Source organism: Neoarius graeffei, chromosome 11, assembly GCF_027579695.1.
Source record: "Neoarius graeffei isolate fNeoGra1 chromosome 11, fNeoGra1.pri, whole genome shotgun sequence".
Classification (NCBI taxonomy): Eukaryota; Metazoa; Chordata; class Actinopteri; order Siluriformes; family Ariidae; genus Neoarius; species Neoarius graeffei.
In genome coordinates this window covers 53,830,516-53,851,520 of record NC_083579.1, presented here as the reverse complement: position 1 = coordinate 53,851,520, position 21,005 = coordinate 53,830,516, and the positions used below count along the sequence as shown (strand labels likewise).

At 42.7% G+C, this 21,005-nt stretch overlaps 1 protein-coding gene across 1 annotated transcript in view; it reads right to left on the bottom strand.

Annotated features, from left to right (window-relative positions):
- The window catches only part of eprs1 (glutamyl-prolyl-tRNA synthetase 1), a 77,729-nt gene that overhangs the window by 46,148 nt on the left and 10,576 nt on the right, over positions 1-21,005 (bottom strand). Inside the window, exons 2-7 of the mRNA XM_060934205.1 lie at positions 4,752-4,836; positions 2,345-2,444; positions 1,567-1,723; positions 1,260-1,402; positions 329-429; positions 88-214 (exon numbers count right to left, since the gene is read on the bottom strand). Of these exons, the coding sequence (XP_060790188.1) occupies positions 88-214; positions 329-429; positions 1,260-1,402; positions 1,567-1,723; positions 2,345-2,444; positions 4,752-4,836 (713 nt within the window). The remainder of the gene's footprint in view (positions 1-87; positions 215-328; positions 430-1,259; positions 1,403-1,566; positions 1,724-2,344; positions 2,445-4,751; positions 4,837-21,005) is intronic.

The following is a 21,005-nucleotide window of genomic DNA, read 5'->3' as shown; positions in this document are numbered from 1 at the left end:
AAAACAGAGAGAGAGAGAGAGAGAGAGAGAGAGAGAGCAAATAGCAAAGTAGTAGTATAAACTGTGGATAAGAAAGAAATGCTACACCTTCTCAAAGTCCTCCTTCTCCTTCTCAGGGTTTGTGTCATCAAAGCGCATGATCAGCTTTCCCTTGAAGTTAACTTGGTAGTGCTGGTTGAGAAGAGCAGCCTTGGCATGGCCAATATGCAGGTAGCTGCAGAGATCAGTGTGACATTTAGGAACATTTTAGAATTATGTGATAAAACTAAGGAGCACAGCTCAGCAGTTTTAAGCCACTTTGTCCTATGCAAGCTTTTGCGTAACATACCCACTGGCCTCCGGAGGGAATCGCACCACGACTTTGCCCACCTCGGCATCAGGCAGCTCCACAAACTTCCCAACATCCGCCTTCTTCTCTTTCACAACAGGCTGAAATTGAAATGATGGAAAAAACAGAAGAGTTCTGTTTGAAAACTCCTTTACATACCGTACTGATCGTGTTTGTTATGTTTTGTACAATATGTAATTAGGTTTTGCTTGAAGGTACAATTATATTTTGAATAACATTTTAAATCTGTAGCATGTAATACTGCACTAAAATCTCATTTCAGGGTTTTAGCTTACATTTTTTCTAGCTCAGAAACTTAGCCGGGCGGCACGGTGGTGTAGTGGTTAGGGCTGTCGCCTCACAGCAAGAAGGTCCTGGGTTCGAGCCCCGGAGCCGGCGAGGGCCTTTCTGTGCGGAGTTTGCATGTTCTCCCCGTGTCCGCGTGGGTTTCCTCCGGGTGCTCCGGTTTCCCCCACAGTCCAAAGACATGCAGGTTAGGTTAACTGGTGACTCTAAATTGACCGTAGGTGTGAATGTGAGTGTGAATGGTTGTCTGTGTCTATGTGTCAGCCCTGTGATGACCTGGCGACTTGTCCAGGGTGTACCCCGCCTTTCGCCCGTAGTCAGCTGGGATAGGCTCCAGCTTGCCTGCGACCCTGTAGAACAGGATAAAGTGGCTAGAGATAATGAGATGAGAAACTTAGCCCTGCCCCAAGCTACAACACAGAGGTTCAACTCTCGTCCTTTATCTTGAAACTCAATGTTTGTGATTTCAACATGGAAGGTTTGTTTCCCGTTGCACAGAAAACGAAGGCCAGTTGAAAGGTACCGACCTTCATAGCAGTGTCAAAACATTGTGTGTGTGGTTGGTCTTTTAGGTCATTGATCAAAATTGTTGAGGGGGGAGGGGAAAAAAGAAAGAACAACTTACAGGAGCCTGGTTGTCAGAGAGCTTGCCGGCCCATTTGTTGCCCACCTCACGGAAAGGCATCTGAGAGCTCAGGAAAGAGAACCAGCGGCAGGTGTGAGGAAAGGAGCGGGGTTTAGCCTGCACTGCCTGCCACCCCGCATTGCCTATAAACCAGAGGAAATACAAACTTCTCTATTTCATGATGCCTTGATTAGAACGATGACCAAGCGCAATTCTCTGTTAGTAAGCGGACAAGCGTCCAACAATGTTCGGACAAAGACAGGTTTATGCTATTAGAAAACGACCCTGATCGGGTCCATCGTTTCACCTTTGAGAGCAGCCCAAACACAGAGATCAGCCAGTGTCAGGGTGTGGCCCACCAGGAAGGTGCGCAGTGACAGTGCTGCATCCAACTGCGCAAGAGCAGCAGCCAGGTCCTGCTGTCCACTCAGCCTCTGGGCACTGAACTCTAGCCAGTGGTCCACCTGGAGACATACAGAACGGCTTATACAACACTTATTATTAGTATTAACAATCTACGGCAATGCTACAAAATCATAAAACGTAAAATAAGCTTGCATTCCTAATATTCTCCGAGATGACAAAATCCTGTCTCAGCAGAGTGAACTGCTTGTGATGGGATAACTAAACTTTTTAAAAGCTTTAAACATCATGTGTCAGATGTTAACAGTCTGAGTAGATCTTATACATACTTAAGACTTTTCCTGCTGGTAAGGAAACAGAGTTTAAACACTGCAAGACAGCATGTTCGTAACATCATTCAGTCTGGCATGTATTACTTTCTAAGCATTGTGTACATTTTATATTTTGGACAGCTTTAGAGCACTGGAGATTACAGCAAACTTTTTAAAATATAGCTTTTGACACTGCAAAAGAGTGATAAAGCTCTAAGGAAATATAAACCAGACTGCCTTTTATGAGACTTCATTCAAGATTTAATGCCTTTAACACAGCCTTCCATTTTGTGCAGCAGTGCTGCTGAATTTGGCTCAACTCAGAGTCAATCTATATTTTTGTATGGTGTGGGAACAAGAAAAAAACAACAAAACAAAATGAAATAAAAACAAAAAGCCTTATTTTCTGACCTCAGTTTGTTCCAGCATGTTGGAGCCATACAGACCCAGACTGGGTGCTACACGCGCAAGGTAACGCGTAATGGAGTTCACATCACTGAACTGCACCTGACTAAAGAGGGGAAAAAAATAAAAAATACAAAAAAGTCAGAACATTGTGTGGTGTTCCAGAATGAGCATATTCTAAATTTCCAAGACAAAATTCACTCCGACCATAACCATTTATTCATGCATTCATCTTCAGTCACCACTTTATCAGGTTTGTTTTGGATCTTGGTCATTGGAATACTGGGTGAGGGGAGGGAGGGAGAGAGAAAGAGAGAAAGAAAGGAAGGAAGGAAAAAAGGAAGGAAGGAAGGAAGGAAGGAAGGAAGGAAAAAAGAAAGGAAGGAAAAGAAAGAAAAAAGAAAGGAAAAGAGAAAGAAAGAAAGAAAGAAAGGAAGGAAGAAAAAAGGAAGGAAGGAAAAAAGAAAGAAAGGAAGGGGAAAAATGGAAAAAAGAAAGGAAGGAAGGAAAAAAAGAGGAAGGAAGGAAAAAAGAAAGGAAGGAAGGAAGGAAGGAAGGAAGGAAGGAAGGAAGGAAGGAAAAAAGAAAGGAAGGAAAAGAAAGGAAAAGAGAAAGAAAGAAAGGAAGGAAGAAAAAAGGAAGGAAGGAAAAAAGAAAGAAAGGAAGGGGAAAAATGGAAAAAAGAAAGGAAGGAAGGAAAAAAAGAGGAAGGAAGGAAAAAAGAAAGGAAGGAAGGAAGGAAGGAAGGAAGGAAGGAAGGAAAAAAGAAAGGAAGGAAGGAAGGAAAAAAGAAAGAAAGGAAGGAAGGAAGGAAGGAAGGAAGGAAGGAAGGAAGGAAAAGAAAGAAAGAAAGAAAGAAAGAAAGGAAGGAAGGAAAAAAGAAAGGAAGGAAGGAAGGAAGGAAGGAAGGAAGGAAGGAAGGAAAAGAAAAAAGAAAAGAGAAAGAAAGAAAGGAAGGAAGGAAAAAAGAAAGAAAGGAAGGGGAAAAATGGAAAAAAGAAAGGAAGGAAGGAAGGAAGGAAAAAAGAAAGAAAGGAAGGAAGGAAGGAAAAAAGAAAAAGGAAGGAAGGAAGGAAAAAAGAAAGAAAGGAAGGAAGGAAAAAAGAAAGAAAGAAAGGAAGGAAGGAAAAAAGAAAGAAAGAAAGGAAGGAAGGAAAAAAGAAAGAAAGAAAGGAAGGAAGGAAGGAAAAAAAGAAAGAAAGAAAGGAAGGAAGGAAAAAAGAAAGGAAGGAAGGAAGGAAGGAAGGAAAAGGAAGGAAGGAAGGAAGGAAGGAAAAGGAAGGAAGGAAGGAAGGAAGGAAAAGAAAGAAAGAAATAAAAAAAGAAAGGAAGGAAGGAAGGAAGGAAGGAAGGAAGGAAAAAAGAAAGGAAGGAAAAGAAAGAAAAAAGAAAGGAAAAGAGAAAGAAAGAAAGGAAGGAAGAAAAAAGGAAGGAAGGAAAAAAGAAAGAAAGGAAGGGGAAAAATGGAAAAAAGAAAGGAAGGAAGGAAAAAAAGAGGAAGGAAGGAAAAAAGAAAGGAAGGAAGGAAGGAAGGAAAAAAGAAAGGAAGGAAGGAAGGAAGGAAGGAAGGAAGGAAGGAAAAGAAAGAAAAAAAGGAAAAGAGAAAGAAAGAAAGGAAGGAAGGAAAAAAGAAAGAAAGGAAGGGGAAAAATGGAAAAAAGAAAGGAAGGAAGGAAAAAAAGAGGAAGGAAGGAAAAAAGAAAGGAAGGAAGGAAGGAAGGAAGGAAGGAAAAAAGAAAGAAAGGAAGGAAGGAAGGAAAAAAGAAAGAAAGGAAGGAAGGAAGGAAGGAAGGAAGGAAGGAAAAAAGAAAGGAAGGAAGGAAGGAAGGAAGGAAAAAAGAAAGGAAGGAAGGAAGGAAGGAAGGAAGGAAAAAAGAAAGGAAGGAAGGAAGGAAGGAAGGAAGGAAAAGGAAGGAAGGAAGGAAGGAAGGAAGGAAGGAAGGAAGGAAAAAAGAAAGGAAGGAAGGAAGGAAAAAAGAAAGGAAGGAAGGAAGGAAGGAAGGAAGGAAAAAAGAAAGGAAGGAAGGAAGGAAGGAAGGAAGGAAAAGAAAAAGAAAGAAAGAAAGAAAGAAAGGAAGGAAGGAAGGAAGGAAGGAAGGAAGGATGGAAAAAAGGAAGGAAGGATGGAAAAAAGGAAGGAAGGAAAAGAAAGAAAGAACCCACAGATGGGAGCCCAGTCCATCTAGAGCACCATGCGCACACGTTCACTCACACCCGGGGCAATTTACAGTAGTCATTTCTCCTATCGGCATGGCTTTGGGAGGTAAATGGAAACCCAAATGAACCTCCACACAACCACCCTACAACCATTTATTAGAGTCAAAATGAAAACTAATAAGGACTATTCATGTTGTTCATTTACACATCTCTTCATTTTATAATCAAAAACATGCACACTCAGAAGAACACTCACTCAGAGACTTGGAGCTTGGTGTCTTTGCCTTCCTCCACAGAGACACTGACTCGGCCCTTCACATGCTCTGCTGCTAACAGCGCCCCTAAAGGCACAGAGTGGTACTACAGGTCACGATGTGGTCCCAACATGCAACATTGACTACTTTCACATTACCCATAATGCTTTGCGCCTTGCGGGCAACCAAAATACAAACAAATTAAAACACGGTGTCGCACACTGACCGTAATCTTTTGAATTTAAATCTCCCTAAAACCTTCAAAGAAGTGTCAAAACTAGCTAAACCAAAGCTTAAAGAAACCTGCAAAGCCATTTCTGTGGACGTTAAGAAATCAAATCGGTAAAAAAGCACTTGTAAACATCATATCGGATGCTTTGAACATCTCTACAGTGGCATGCAAAAGTTTGAGCACCCTTACAGAAAATGTCTGCTACTGTGAATAGTTAAGTGAGCAGATGATGAACTGATCAACAGGCATAAAGGTAAAGATGACATTTCTTTTCAGCGTTTTCTGCAAGATGTGTGTATTATTTTTGTTTTGTACAATTGGAGAGTCCCCTCCTAGAACTGCCACCTTATTGTGGTGGAGGGGTTTGTGTGCTTGAATGATCCTAGGAGCTATGTTGTCGGGGGCATTATGCCCCTGTCAGGGTTTCCCAAGGCAGACAGGTCCTAGGTGACAGGCCAGACTAAGAGCAGTTCACCAAAACCCCTATGGAGAAAAATCCGAGGACCGTGACGTCGCCCGGGATGACGCAGCCGGGGCCCCACCCTGGAGCCAGGCCCGGGGTTGGGGCTCGTATGCGAGCGCTTGGTGGCCGGGCCTTTGCCCATGGGGCCCGGCCGGGCTCAGCCCGAAGAGGTGACGTGGGCCCGACCTCCTGTGGGTTCACCACCCACAGAGGTAGCAGTAGGGGACTGGTGCAATGTGGATTGGGTGGCAGTCGAAGGCAGGGGCCTCGACGACCTGATCCCCGGACACAGCGGCTGATGACAGTGACACCTGGAGGGGCGTGGTTGGGAGGAACAGCCTCCCCGATCTGAACCCGAGTGGTGTTTTGTTATTGGACTTCTGTGCTAGTCACGGTTTGTCCATAACGAACACCATGTTCGAGCATAGGGGGGTCCATAAGTGCACGTGGCACCAGGACACCTTAGGTCGGAGGTCAATGATAGACTTTGTAGTCGTTTCATCTGATCTCCGGCCCTATGTCTTGGACACTCGGGTGAAGAGAGGGGCTGAGCTGTCAACTGATCACCACCTGGTGGTGAGTTGGATCCGCTGGCGGAGGAGGAAGCTGGACAGACCTGGCAGGCCCAAACGTATGGTGAGGGTCTGCTGGGAACGTCTGGCCGAGCACTCTGTCGGGGAGGTCTTTAACTCCCACCTCCGGGAGAGGCAGGGGACATTGAGTCTGAGTGGACCATGTTCTCTACCTCCATTGTGGACGCAGCTGTTCGGAGCTGTGGCCGCAAGGTCTCCGGTGCCTGTCGTGGCGGCAATCCCCGAACCCGGTGGTGGACACCAGAAGTAAGGGATGCCGTCAAGCTGAAGAAGGAGTCCTATCGGGCCATGTTAACCTCCAGGACTCCCGAGGAAGCTGACGGGTATCGGCAGGCCAGGCGTGCTGCAGCTCGGGCAGTTGCGGAGGCAAAAACTCGGAACTGGGAGGAGTTCGGGGAGGCCATGGAGAAGGACTATCGGTCGGCCTCGAAGAAATTCTGGCAAACCGTCCGGCGCCTCAGGAGGGGGAAGCAGTACTCTGCCAACACTGTTTACAGTGCGGGTGGGGAGCTGTTGACCTCGACTGGGGACATTGTCGGGCGGTGAAAGGAATACTTTGAGGATCTCCTCAATCCCACTGTCATGTCTTCCACTGAGGAGACTGAGGCTGATGACTCAGAGGTGGACTCGTCCATTACCCAAGCCGAAGTCACTGAGGTGGTTTGCATGCTCCTCGGTGGCAAGGCACCGGGGGTGGATGAGATCCGCCCTGAGTATCTCAAGTCTCTGGATGTTGTGGGGCTGTCTTGGTTGACACGCCTCTGCAACATCGCGTGGCGGTCAGGGACAGTGCCTCTGGAGTGGCAGACTGGGGTGGTGGTCCCTCTTTTTAAGAAAGGGGACCGGAGAGTGTGCCCCAATTATAGGGGAATCACACTTCTCAGCCTCCCAGGGAAGGTTTACTCCAGGGTACTGGAGAGGAGAATTCGACCAATAGTCGAACCTCGGATCCAGGAGGAACAATGCGGTTTTCGTCCTGGTCGCGGAACACTGGACCAGCTCTATACCCTTCATAGGGTGCTCGAGGGTTCATGGGAGTTTGCCCAACCAGTCCACATGTGCTTTGTGGATTTGGAGAAGGCATTCGACCGTGTCCCCCGTAGTATTCTGTGGGGGGTGCTTCGGGAGAATAGGGTTCGGGGCTCTTTGCTAAGGGCTGTCCGGTCCCTGTACGAACGGAGCAGGAGTCTGGTTCGCATTGCTGGCAGTAAGTCAGACCTGTTCCCAGTGCATGTTGGACTCCGGCAGGGCTGCCCTTTGTCACCGGTTCTGTTCATAATTTTTATGGACAGAATTTCTAGGCACAGCCAGGGGCCAGAAGGAATCCTGTTTGGGAACCACAGGATTTCATCTCTGCTTTTTGCGGATGATGATGTCCTGTTGGCTTCTTCAAACCAGGACCTTCAGCATGCACTGGGGCGGTTTGCAGTCGAGTGTGAAGCAGCTGGGATGAGAATCAGCACCTCCAAGTCCGAGGCCATGGTTCTCGACCGGAAAAGGGTGGCTTGCCCTCTCCAGGTTGGTGGAGAAGTTCTGCCTCAAGTGGAGGAGTTTAAGTATCTCGGGATCTTGTTCACGAGTGAGGGAAGGATGGAGCGTGAGATCGACAGGCGGATCGGTGCAGCCTCCGCAGTGATGCGGTCGCTTTACCGGTCCGTCGTGGTGAAGAAGGAGCTGAGCCAAAAGGCGAAGCTCTCAATTTACCGGTCGATCTACGTTCCGACTCTCACCTATGGTCATGAGCTTTGGGTAATGACCGAAAGGACAAGATCGCGGATACAAGCGGCCGAAATGAGTTTCCTTCGCAGGGTGGCTGGGCGCTCCCTTAGAGATAGGGTGAGAAGCACAGTCACTCGGGAGGAGCTCGGAGTAGAGCCGCTGCTGCTCCACATCGAGAGGAATCAGCTGAGGTGGCTCGGGCATCTTTTTCGGATGCCTCCTGGACGCCTCCCTGGGGAGGTGTTCCAGGCATGTCCCCCCGGGAGGAGGCCCCGGGGAAGACCCAGGACACGCTGGAGGGACTATGTCTCTCGGCTGGCCTGGGAACGCCTCGGTGTTCTTCCCGAGGAGCTGGCCGAGGTGTCTGGGGAAAGGGAAGTTTGGGCTTCCCTGCTTAGACTGCTGCCTCCGCGACCCGGTCCCGGATAAAGCAGAAGACGACGAGACGAGACAATTGGAGAGTGATAAAAGAAAAGGAACACCATGCGAAAGTTTGGGCACCCAATACATTTGAGTTCTCATGCAACTTTTACCAAGGTTCCAGACCTTAATTAGCTTATTGAGCTGTGGCTTGTTCAAATTCTTCGTTAGGAAAGGTCAGATGATGCAGATTTCAAAGCTGTATAAATTCTCTGACTCCTCAAACTTGTCCCTAAAATCAACACCCATGGGCTCCTCTAAGCAACTCCCTCGCATTCTGAATAATAAAATAATTGATGCTCACAAAGCAGGAGAAGGCTACAAGAATGTAGCAAAGTGTTTTCAGGTAGCCGTTTCCTCAGATTGTAATGTTATTAAGAAATGGCAGTTAACAGAAACAGTGGAGATCAAGGTGAGGTCTGGACGATGAAGAAAACTTTCTGAAAGAACTGCTCATTGGATTGCTAGAAAGGCAAATAAAAACCCCTGTTTGACTGCAAAAGACCTTCAGAAAGATTTAGCAGACCCTGGAGTGGTGGTGCACTGTTCTACTATGCAGCGACACCTGAACAAATCTGACCTTCATGGGAGAGTCATCAGAAGAAAACCTTTCCTGCATCCTAGCCACAAAATCCAGCGTCTGAAGTTTGCAAATGAACATCTAAATAAGCCTGATGCATTTTGGAAACAAGTCCTGTGGACTGATGAAATCAAAATAGAACTTTTTGGCCATAATGTGCAAAGGTATGTTTGGAGGAAAAAAAAAAGGGTGCCAAATTCCAGGAAAAGAACGCCTCTCCAACTCTGAAGCATGGGTGTGGATCGATCATGCTTTGGGGTTGTGTTGCAGCCAGTGGCACAGGGCACATTTCACTGGTCGAGGGAAGCATGGATTCGAATAAATACCAGCAAATTCTGGAAGCAAACATCACACCATCTGTAAAAAAGTTGAAGTTAAAAAGAGGATGGGTCCTACAATAAGACGATGATCCAAAACACACCTCAAAATCTACAATGGAACACCTCAAGAGGCACAAGCTGAAGGTTTTGCCATGGGCTTCACAGTCTCCTGACCTAAGACCATTATTAAAAAATGTTCTGTTTCCGGGTCCACCGGCTGGGCGAGTGCCGTTTGTGCGGTTGAAAATTTTTTTTTTTAACACCGGTTTTTCGACATTTTTTTCGGGTCCGTAAATCTAAAATCGAACTTGACATTTACGCATTCCCAGGGCTTTCCACTAAGGCTCATACTAGCCAGCCATGACAAATAAGTAGCCAGCCCGGGGGGGGGGGGGGGGGGGGGGAGTAAACACAAAATAAACTCCTCTGCACGCAGTTCCCAGGATTAAATGCATTTTCCACAGACCATTTATTTATTCACTTTACTCAAATACAAAGTAAAATGGCAGTAAATCTTCTTTCTTTTCTTGCGTATTGCATCATGAGGCATTCCTGGCTTCCGGTAAATCTCTTATTTTCGGTGCATGACACATTCACGCAGCTGAGCATGCTATGAATTAACAACGACAACGGTCTGCAGTGGGGCTACACAAACACTCAGCCAACATTTCTCCATTTGTGTATGAAAATACACTCCAACAACTCAGTTTGGTTTCATTTACAACCAACGGTTTCTTTTGATGCCAGCACGTAATTGAACAAGAGAAGACTGGTTTACTGGAGACAAAATAAGCGTCATCTCTGCTTCTGTTCCCTCCGATGTCGCCTCCGACGGCCCCGACACACTACTGCCTCCGCCGAGTGCGCGTGCGCACACACACCGCATGTCGGGGCCGCGGATGAGTTACTCTCCCTTGATCAACGAAGTCGGCGGGGAATTTGTGGTTATTATCGGTACAAACAGCGCGAATCACAACTTAAAATGAGTGCGGTTCAGTTTGACATTATTGTCAGTCCGTTAGATAAACATTTAATTTTTACTGAAATCGAAAATTAATATTTAGAGCCTGTGGGCTACAAAAATAGTCATTAAAGTAGCCGGCTGGACTTAATTGTGTAGTCGGCTGTATGGCCGGCAGCCGGCGTTTATGGAAAGCCCTGCATTCCGTGCAGAATATAGAATTGAATCAGCTCTGCGCATGCGCCATGCGGCACAAAAAAAAAAAAAAAAATATTGGCAGCCACCATGAAGGAAGGAGATCCGGAGTTTTCAAACATTTGCTTAAGTGTGAAATCGCAAAATGGTATTCTAGCGAACAACAAAATAGTAACGATTCAGAAAAAAAATCATTCAGTGATCATTTTACTAGTGTAATTTCATCCGAACTAGGCCTAACGGTCGATTTAGAACTACAAAAAGTCCGTGTGTCGGACATTTTAAGTACCTTTGTAAAAGTTTTGCAAATGTTGCAGTCAGCATTTAAAATGCTAACTTAAAGTTTCTGTACAAGTTTCAGTTGATTAAACTGTCATATTTTATTAAAATGTCTGCTTTTGTAATAAAAAAAAAGTACTGAAAGAAAAAGCAAACACAGCATTGCGATTTCTTCTCCATCCAGTAAAAAAAAAAAAAAAAAATCCCTCCCTCCCGAATGAAAATTTTTTTGCTCACCCGGTGGACAGGAAACAGATTTTTTTTTTTTTAAGGATGGCCTAAACATCATTGAAAATCTGTGGATAGATCTCAAAAGAGCAGTGCATGCAAGACAGCCCAAGAAACTTGTAGAACTGGAAGCCTTTTGCAAGGACGAATGTGTGAAAATCCCCCAGGTAAGAACTGAAAGATTATTAGCTGGCTACAAAAAAAGTGTTTACAAGCTGTGATACTTGCCAAAGGGGGTGTTACTCGGTACTAACCATGCAGGATGCCCAAATTTTTTGCTTCAGGCCCTTTTCCTTTTTTGCCATTTTGAAAATGTAAAAGATGAAAATAAAAAATAGTTTTTGCTTAAAATATAAAAGGAATGAGTCATCTTTAACTTTACGCCTTTTGGAGATCATTTCATCTTCAACTTGTTTAACTGTTCACAGTAACAGCAATTTTGACCAGGGGTGCCCAAACGTTTGCATACCACTGTACTTCGGGCGACAGTCAGCCACCTTCTTTGTCTGTCAGCACGGATGTTCCGATAATTACTTACCTGCAGAAGTTAAAAGATTGGCAGAAGAGTTTTGAAAGATCGACACTTATCATAGAAGAATCCACAGTGAAATCGTTTTTGCTGGCTGCGACGAGAAAGCCGTAAGAAAATACAAAACGCTTCGTGCGTGGGAACACAAGCAAGGAATTCACTCAGTTAAGTAAGTGCTGTAAACACAGCAGACCTGTCAAATTTAAGTTGATTTTGATTTCCTTGACTGATTTTCCTCGAGCTCATATGCTACCAGATTACGACAATCTTTGGGCCGTTAGAGGAAGCTGTGTAAGACGGTCCCATCGAAGACACCAGAACAATAGAAGTAGACGCATGCGCATAAACCCCTTCTTCTACCCGGCGTGAAGCACCCACAGGAACAAACACACAACAACAAGAAGATGATTGCTGCGACTACGCGAGGAAATCGTGCCTTCTGTGTGTACAAATTAGTTTTATTAATTAGTGTGCATAGTTTTATATAACTTAATTTTCTTATTGAGTGTGAACATTTTGAAAAGCATTTTTATATAATTTATATAAAACTTTTTATATTGTGTGTGAACATTGAAAAGCAGTCTTATCCAATAAAAAAAAAAGAAATTCAAGAAATGGTTCAGTTACTCATTTATTTAAAAGAAAAGCTGTATACAAAAGTGAATGCAATGCAGTGGTTCATACAAAACAGCGAGAGTGCTGCTTGTTCTAGTCATGTGGTTGTGATGTCATCGTAAACAAATCCGTTCTACTCATCCAGACGACTTCGCAACAGCGCCGTTGCCAGATTTTTCCACTCTGGAACCCGTTCTCAAAAAATATCATTTTGAGGCACCCAAAACGCCGGTGCCGTGTGGACGCCAGGCCGAAACGATAAACAATTTTATCAGATTCACCTGAATCCGTTGCCGTGTGGACAGCCTCTAAAAGGGGAAGTACATGTAAGCTTACTTACATTGCATCATCTGCGCTTTGTTTTGGGAGTTGTTCCTTCAATAAAGTTCTCCTTTTCAGTTATTTGACTTGCCCTTGTTTTTCGGATTTTGCACTTATGACTAAACACAAACACGGAGGGGTTGTAGGCTTTGTGACTTGGATTGTCAGACTTTTTTCCACCACTGAAGTGTACAGAACACAGTCAGTCAAGTGTCGTCTGTTGGTGTAAAATTAGGGCTGTGCGATATATCGAATATACTCGATATATCGCAAAAATTCTGTGTGCGATACATAAAATTATTATATCGTAACTATCGAGTATTTTATTGTCATCTTCCGACTTGCGTTTGTTTCGTGTTTGTTTAAAACCTTTTCCGGTGGTTTTCTCTCTGTCCCTCAGGCAGTAACGTGAGAGGCTGCCTAAGGGTAAAGAAAACAATAACGTCACGCACTCGCCAACCAATCCCGGGCGACATCTCGGTGCTGAAAGGAACTTCCGGGAAGATTTTCTAGTTTCGGTTGTGTTGCCAGAGTGAGCGGTTTTAAGTGCATTTTGGTGGATTTTGAACATATTTTGAGCTGGAAAACGTTAGCAGTATCTGGCAACACTGCCGGCGGGAAGATTTCCTGGTTCCGGTTTACAGCGCTGACTCAGTTCGTGCAGTCGCTGGCGTTGCATAGGCTACCGTGTAAGCTCTGTCAATTTCAGCGACAAATTACTTCCTAAAAGAACTAGTAAGGGGTCAGTCAACTGGCATTTTTTGGATATCGCGAGGAGAACGTGGAACAGCAAATGCCAGTTTGTAAAGTGTGCAAAAAAACAAAAACCTGTCATCACGAAAGGCAGCAGCACGATAAATATGTTCCATCACCTGAAACTCACCCGGTACAGTATAAAGAGTCTCTTAAACTCCGAACTACTTGCCCACGAGCTAAACCCCCCCCACGAGCTAAACAAATGACCCTAGCGGCCTCGTTCTACAAAGCCACCCCATATGAGAAAACGAGTCAGAGATGGAGAGCTATAACGGATGCAATCACTAACGTCATTGCCAAAGACATGATCCCAATTAGTATAGTGGAAAAACCAGGCTTCCAAAAATTACTAAACACACTCGATCCCAAATATGAGTTGCCTGGTCACAGACATTTTACAGAGAAGGCAATACCGGAATTATACACATCTGAGAGGCAGAGCCAGAAAACATTCAGTTCAAAAGTGTGCAAAGAGAAAAATTATGTTTTGCAGATCTCTCTCTCCTCTCCATTGTGAATGTTCCAGTGGTTCTCAGTAGTCAGGTTAATAGCTTGGAGATCTTTTTTTTTTAAATAATTTAATGAATGAGCACTTTTCTTATTTAGGCTAAATGTCTCTCTCAGTGTTGAGCTTGCACTTTATTGGTTTGAGCTCTGAGCAGCTCTGTATTGTATTGCCCCTTTGTTGCAATTTTCAAGATTGTTTTTGCAGTTTGTGCCACATCTTTGTTGAATAAAAATAGTCTTTGTTCAACTCAATTGTGATTAATCACTAACATGAAAATTTAAAATGTGTTGTTGAAAACCACCTGTAAAGTTAACCAAGAATGTTATTTAATCTGCAGGGATTGTAGTGAAAACAGTAAAGAGTAAGAGTTAGATTTCATGGGGTCCTTTAGAGGAGATTTAAATATATCGAGATATATATCGTATATCGTGGAATGGAGAAAATGTATCGGGATATTCTTTTTTTCCCATATCGCACAGCCCTATGTAAAATTGACAGCGAATTCTGTCTAATCGCGCTTTTCGACGCTTAGCCTCTAAGTATTCAATAAAACTTAGAATCAGGAAAAGTCGTTTTTCCCCCCATGTGAATTCGAAGAAATGACTGAGGTTATCCGACTTGGTAAACAAATATAGCACCTGGTTACCCCCCCAAGGCGCAAAGCATTATGGGTATGTCAAAGTAGAGAATACGCATACAGAGAAACAGAATTGTGTGGAACATCAAACCTATTGTGTCCTGAAAATGGCAAACAGCTGCTGAACCAGCTCCGTATCAGATCAATGTACAATGCCATCAAACTCTGCTTGCATACATTGTCTCACCGAGGGTAAAATGATGGCAACCTGTTTTACAAATCATTTGACCTGCCAGCCAAACTGAAACTGTAGTGAAATAAGCTGTGATGGGCTAGTATTTGCTTCTTCCTATAATACTAGAAGCAGTAACACAATCAAAACAACACAAGTATAAAGCAAGTGGACACGATTCAACGCCAGCTTTAGTGGCATAATCATTACAGCCAGTGGCGGCTCCTGAATTTTTTTTCAGGGGGGGGCAATTTTCCCCCGTTATGTCTACACGGACCATAAATGTCCACAGGACTGAAGTAAATTGACCCAAGTAGCAAATCAATTGGTCGAACTTGTTTTTGCCTGGTAAATTCAGATATCAATATAGACAATATCTCTTCTCTCCACTAGGTGGCAACACTGAACAAGTTAAAGGTGGCAAACTAAGGTAGCCTAGTAAACTAGATCCACCTGCCTAGCGGCCAAAAATATTTTTGCCTACGAGTGGCAAATATTCACATTTAGTCTGGCTTGCCAGGCTAAAACTAAGGAAGATTCATTGTGAAGCCTTCAAAGCAAAACATTTGGCATCACAATCAATTAATATTACATTACTCATTTATTTTCTCATATTTTTCCAGTATTCTATAATAAGTAGACACAAATTCTTGATTCTAAACATATTCTAATTTCTTCATTCTAAAGAATGCAATTAAAGTGGCAGGATATAAATCCAAAACAAGTGTTTATTTAAGTTTTGAAAAAGATGAAGAAAAGCAGAACCATCAAACAAACGTGCAGCTTAATTATGTGTTTTTTTTTATATGGAATTGCACCATTTTAACAACAAATAATAATTCTAAATAAATTCTGCAGTTTTTTTCCCCCCAAGAATTCCTCCAGAAAGCCATGCCTTAAAAGGAAATTTAAAGTATTACAAGCATGCCAATGAACACAAAAGGCTTTAGTTATTTAGCTATATACACACAAGGTTACACAAGGTTTTGTAGTCAGTGCAACTTGCTTAACAAGTTGGAAAAAAGGTAAGGTGCTGCTGGCTCCAATGAACACATACTGTACAATATATAAAAACTGAAAATATGCTTAATTTACACCAAGTCAGAGAGAACTTGAGGCTACTGAAATATTCCAAGCATGGCAATGTTAAACTTCCATTGGTAAAACAAAAACACGTACACAAAAAAAACCCCCTTTTGCCTAGTAAATTCAAATATCAGATATCACTGTACCGTCTGCTGTGCTACTTCCAGGGTGGAAGAGAACGCAAGGGTAGCAAAAACGAGCATTGACTACATCACAGCCAGCTAGCCAAGTTTTCCGGTGGTACCAGTTCTTGTTAAAACCTCTTGAGTAGGTCTTCTCCCCCTTCGTAGACACTTGCTTGATGTTTAAATTCGGTCTAGGAGGTCCTAGCTGTTTGATTGCTGTTTTCTCCTCATTGGTACGACGACTAAAGGGAACTTCTTTCAGAGCCGCTATCGTATTGTTGCACTCAACACTCGCCATCTTCTTCATAGAATGTTCACACATTTCCCGCGCAAGTTGCGTTTTCCAGCCCAAAATTATGTTCAAAACCCGCTAAAATGCACTTAAAACCGCCCAATCTGGCAACACTTGTGCGGCGCAACAGGCGTATGACGTAAGCACGCTGCTTGTGCGAGCACATAAAACCTAATAGAAAATGCATTGGGAGCATGATTTTCGAAAAAAACGTACGTACCATTAGTGTCAATGGGAGATTTTGGGGCAAATCACCCCAAAAGGGCGTGGCTACACCAGGCGCGACCTTAGCCTGATTGGACAATGACATTACTGTTGCCGTGGTAGTAGGAGTGATAAAAAAAAAAAAATTAAAAATCTCCCTCCCTGTTTGGGAGTGCGTTGCCCAAATCGCCCCTATTAACGAGCCGCCAGTGATTACAGCACTGCCAAAGCACTGAAATGACAGAAACTGTTTTACAAATAGGGTGGCACGGTGGTGTAGTGGTTAGCACTGTCGCTTCACAGCAAGAAGGTCCTGGGTGCAAGCCCAGCGGTCGGCGAGAGCCTTTCTGTGTGGAGTTTGCGTGTTCTCCCTGTGTCTGTGTGGGTTTTCTCCGGGTGCTCCGGTTTCCCCCACAGTTCAAAGACATGTAGGTTGGGATAATTGGTGGCTCTAAATTGACCGTAGCAGGGCTCTACATTAACTTTTGAAACCACTTGTCCTGTCAGGCAAGTTGAAAGGAAATTTACTTGTCCGAATGTGAAGTTGACTTGTCCGAAGAAAAATTTGAGGGGAAAAAAAAAAAAAAACAACTATTTGTAATAAGCTAATTTCACCAGAATTACTTTAACACAATCTATTCACTGCAGAAAAAAATTGGACTCCATCAATCATTAATTTATGAGAAATTTAAAACCAGAAAATAAAAATTACAGTATATTTTCATTTTTAAATTATTAACTTTGAATATATATCCTCCACTGATTAACTGTTGTTGTCTAATTATTCATTGTGGATCCTGTATGGTATTTAATGGTTGCGATGAAAGTTGCGGTGTTTAGGTTTTTGTTGCGATTACATTGCGGGAGGAAGTGAAAGTTGCAAGAAATTGTTGCGATTTTCTCTTTTTGTGATTAAAATTGAGCAATATGTTAAATATTATGTTATTACTGAAAAACTATTGATTAAAAAAAACAAAGACACTGAGAAATGGTCCTATAAACAACTTTACCAATATAAAAGATTACCAGGACTACAAAAATGCAGAAAAATAGGTTTTACTTATCCAAATGCACCTGTTGGTTCAAAAGTTAAAGTGCATAGAACCTCACAGCACAACATGAAGTTACCTTAAAATATAATATAAATGCCTCAGCTTTCATGTAAGAAAAAAAAAAACTATTAATACTAATGCTGTGTGCAGGCAGTCTCTCCTGAAGACTAAATTAAACAATAATCAGGGTTTCCCATATATAGACCATTGTGTTGCGCAGCGCCACACAATGGATTCCTATCGCCACACAATCAGACTCACGATTTTGAAAAAAAAAAAAAAAAAATCCGTTGCGTATTGTTCCGTTCATTCATAGTGCTCTTTCTTCTCATTCACGCGCGCGCGCACCCACACACAGAGACAGAGAGGCATGTATACAGGCCTGCCGTTGCGCATATGACAGGTGTCATGGTCTGATCGTGCGCTGGTATAAATTTACCACGTGCATGCGCAGACCGGTTTTTTCACCCAGTCAACTTCTGGGAAGTCTAAATTTACCATTTCTTGCTGCGATTTTGTACCGAGCATTTCAACACATTTGTGGACTAATAGAACGCAAATTGAGATTACAATTGTGAGATTTGATTATCAGTAGACAAGCTGTTGAATATGGATGAGGAAACAATCATTTCCCAGTCACAAAATGAAGATCAGCAAAACACACAGTCCAAAGAGGCACGAGACCAGTGAATCGCCATTTTCAAAAGAAAGATGACCCAATTCTGACTAGGTCCAATGACCGGAGTCTAATTATACCAGGGTGGTAAATTTGACAGAATAACTATATTATAATCATGATGAGTCTCACGCAAACAAATCAATATTCATCAAGTGAAAATAATTTATTTGTGGATCAAGTATGAACGTAAATCCCATATCATACTGGGCTGGTAAAATCTGACTCCGGGGCTTCAAAGTTTGGGAGAACAGCAGGGTACAAATAATTTACAGCAGGGTGCAAAATGGTAAAATGTCTGCCAGTGGCAGACATAATGCACGCAAAGCGTGCAGGGGGGTTTCAAAGGGGGGTGCGCCCTGCTTTGGGCACGGAAAATTTTATGAAATGCACTGAGAAATGGTGGCCTCTGGTAACTTTTAACAGTGAAAATAAAGGGTAATCAATACTATTTGGAAACTTGAAATATGAAACCATACCTCAGTCATTTTATCAAATTTCAGAAATATTTGCAAACAAAGACATAAAAAGTAGTCTGACTGAAATCCACAGATGGATGATATAATAATTTTAAGTCTGATATGCACTTTGACTAAGCTAAGGTGACAAGTTTCTCCAGATTCTCTAATACTATTGAAGAATATGGTGAAATCTTGAATACAGATGAAGAACAAAACAACTTCAATTATAATCAAAATGTTTATTTTTTGGCAGTCAATAAACTGTTACATAAAATGCAGCTACATGTACTTCATCAGCTGACTTCATCGTTATTAAAAAACAGCAGCTAGCAGCACTCATTGACAGTCTCAGCATTTCTACTGAAAATAACTTTTATCCAAATCTTATCAACCTAATCATGTAGGGGCCTACTGAATAGAAATTATATAAATACGAATTTTTCATGGGGCGGGATGGTTTGGAACAGGTCATCTAAAATTGGGATAACATTTACCTGGGACGGGTATTTGAGGCGGGTCGTCTAGCTTAAGCTTGATTAGCGTTGTTACGCACGCAGTTTGTTTTTTCGAGCAGCTGTCAAACGCAGAGTCAACTTTATGATCTGCGATTATAATGTCTTAAGCAAGGCTGAGAAACGGTGGACGAAGACGTATTTATTTTTCTATATCAACACAATGACGGAATAAATTTGCGTTCAAAACGTACTTACCTTTCCCTCTAGACCTTTTTAGCCACGCATCCAGCATGGAGCCGCTTGCAACTCTCTTCGTCGCCATTTGTGAGTCACATGATGGTATGAACCATTCACAGTCCATGGAACACTCTAAGCCAATCAGAGTACGGCTTACATATGGCACAAGGGGCAGTAATGGCTGCACTCATGTCGAGGATGTAAACAAAGTTGACGCGGCAACGGACATACATGACATAGTGGATGTAATTTACGTTCACAACTTTTTTTGCCGTCAGAAATATTTAATATTAAATTTTGTGACTCGACTGACAATAGCCGGCGGCATAACAAGCCACAGACGGCAATTTGCCGCCGGTGACCGGCTACTTTTGAGACCGCAGTGACTAGGCTCAATGACCGCAGTCTAATTATACCAAGTTGGTAAATTTGAGAGAATAACTAAATTATTATAATCATGGAGTCTTACTTAAACCAATATTCATCAAGATAAAGTGTAAATAATTCAAGCATGAACATGAACATAAATCTCATATTAGGCTGGTAAATTCAGACTAGGCCCAATTATACCAAGTTGGTAAATTTATACTGCGGTAAGGTTAGACCGTGGCTGCTACAGTTTAAATTTACCTGGTAAATTCAGACTGGTGGTAAATTCAGACCATGACACCGGACTGCAAGTAGGCCTGTTGGCTAATTTAAAAATAACGCAGCCTTCCCGATTCACCTCCGACCCCTTATTTTAAAAGGTAGCCTACGTCATGCTTGTGATGAGCTTTATCATAGCCTTCTTGGCTTACAGGAAACGGACATCCCTGAGTCAGGCTATAAACCAATTTTGATGCATACAGTAGCAGCTTGACGCGAGGAACCGGCCTTATTGCATTATCCCGTTTATCCCGCTTCAGCATTCATGCAAGTTATTAATAATGGCTTGACATTCACAATAAATAAGGATTTCCCACTAGGCTAAATAAATTGCTGTTATACTCGCAGGGATGCCTAGTTGATGCTATCTGAAGCATAAAATCTGAATATTTTAAGAAACAATGCGGTAGTTGAGATAGGCTACTGTAGGATGCCCATAGGCTAATAATAACTTCGTATTTATTTGACTATTATAATTTCATTGACTCTCAATGTTTGCTGCTTTAACCCAGATGAGTATTGAAAAGTTTTTTCTGAATTGCGAGCGGGATTTCTCAGCTATGAATAGGGTAAGCACATAGAAATTCAGTATTCCTTTGTATATTTTTTTTGATGAAATGGAAATTTTTAGTGCTTTGATGATGAAGAAAATGTACTTTTTTATCCATAGATTAAAACAGACCTCAGGAATAGGCTCCAAGGGGAACACCTGGCAGCCTGCTTACGAATCTCCATAAATGGTCCCGAACCCAATGACTTCCCTTACGATAGGGCACCTGAGTTTTTTTTCAGGAAGCCACGCAGAATTAATTGTTCTGATAGGGCATGCAGGCTTTGCACCAATTAGGGTAATGCTTTTTCATTATTGTTAGTTGCCTTGGTGTTACCTTAAGTGGTTTCTTACATCTAATTATCATATTTTATTATTATTTTGTTGTTACATTATAGTATTTTTGTTTCATTTTAGTATTGGTTGAGGTAAGTGTTGAGTTCAATATTTAAAATAAAAACCTCCAGCTTGTTTTTTGCAATTTATTCCTTGAATGTCAACTAAAGAATGATTGAAAGATTGCCACCAAAAAGGCAAAAAACTAAGGTAAAAAACCTTCAATTTTGGTGAGTAATTTTCATAAATTTAAAAGACAGGTTTTCCACCAACATCAAGCCCAGCAAACTAAATGGCCTGCCCTGTAATGTAAAGTTGGGTCGAGGAATGAAACCAGGCAGGGTTCTGGTAAAAACTGTTTTAGCTGTCTTCTCTTAGGCCCACTTTACACGGGGACGGTCTGAAACAAAAACGCAAAAGTCCGTTTTCGTTCTCACTTTTTTTCCGCGTCTACACGACCGTTTTCAAGGAGGAAATCTGCGTCTATACGGTGACGCATAAATGTGTGGAATTCAATTGGATGTGCATGCCAGGCGGTGCTGTGAAAGACCTCCGCTATGTCTGCACGCATGCGCAACGTCTTCCGTCTTGTCTGATCTGCACATC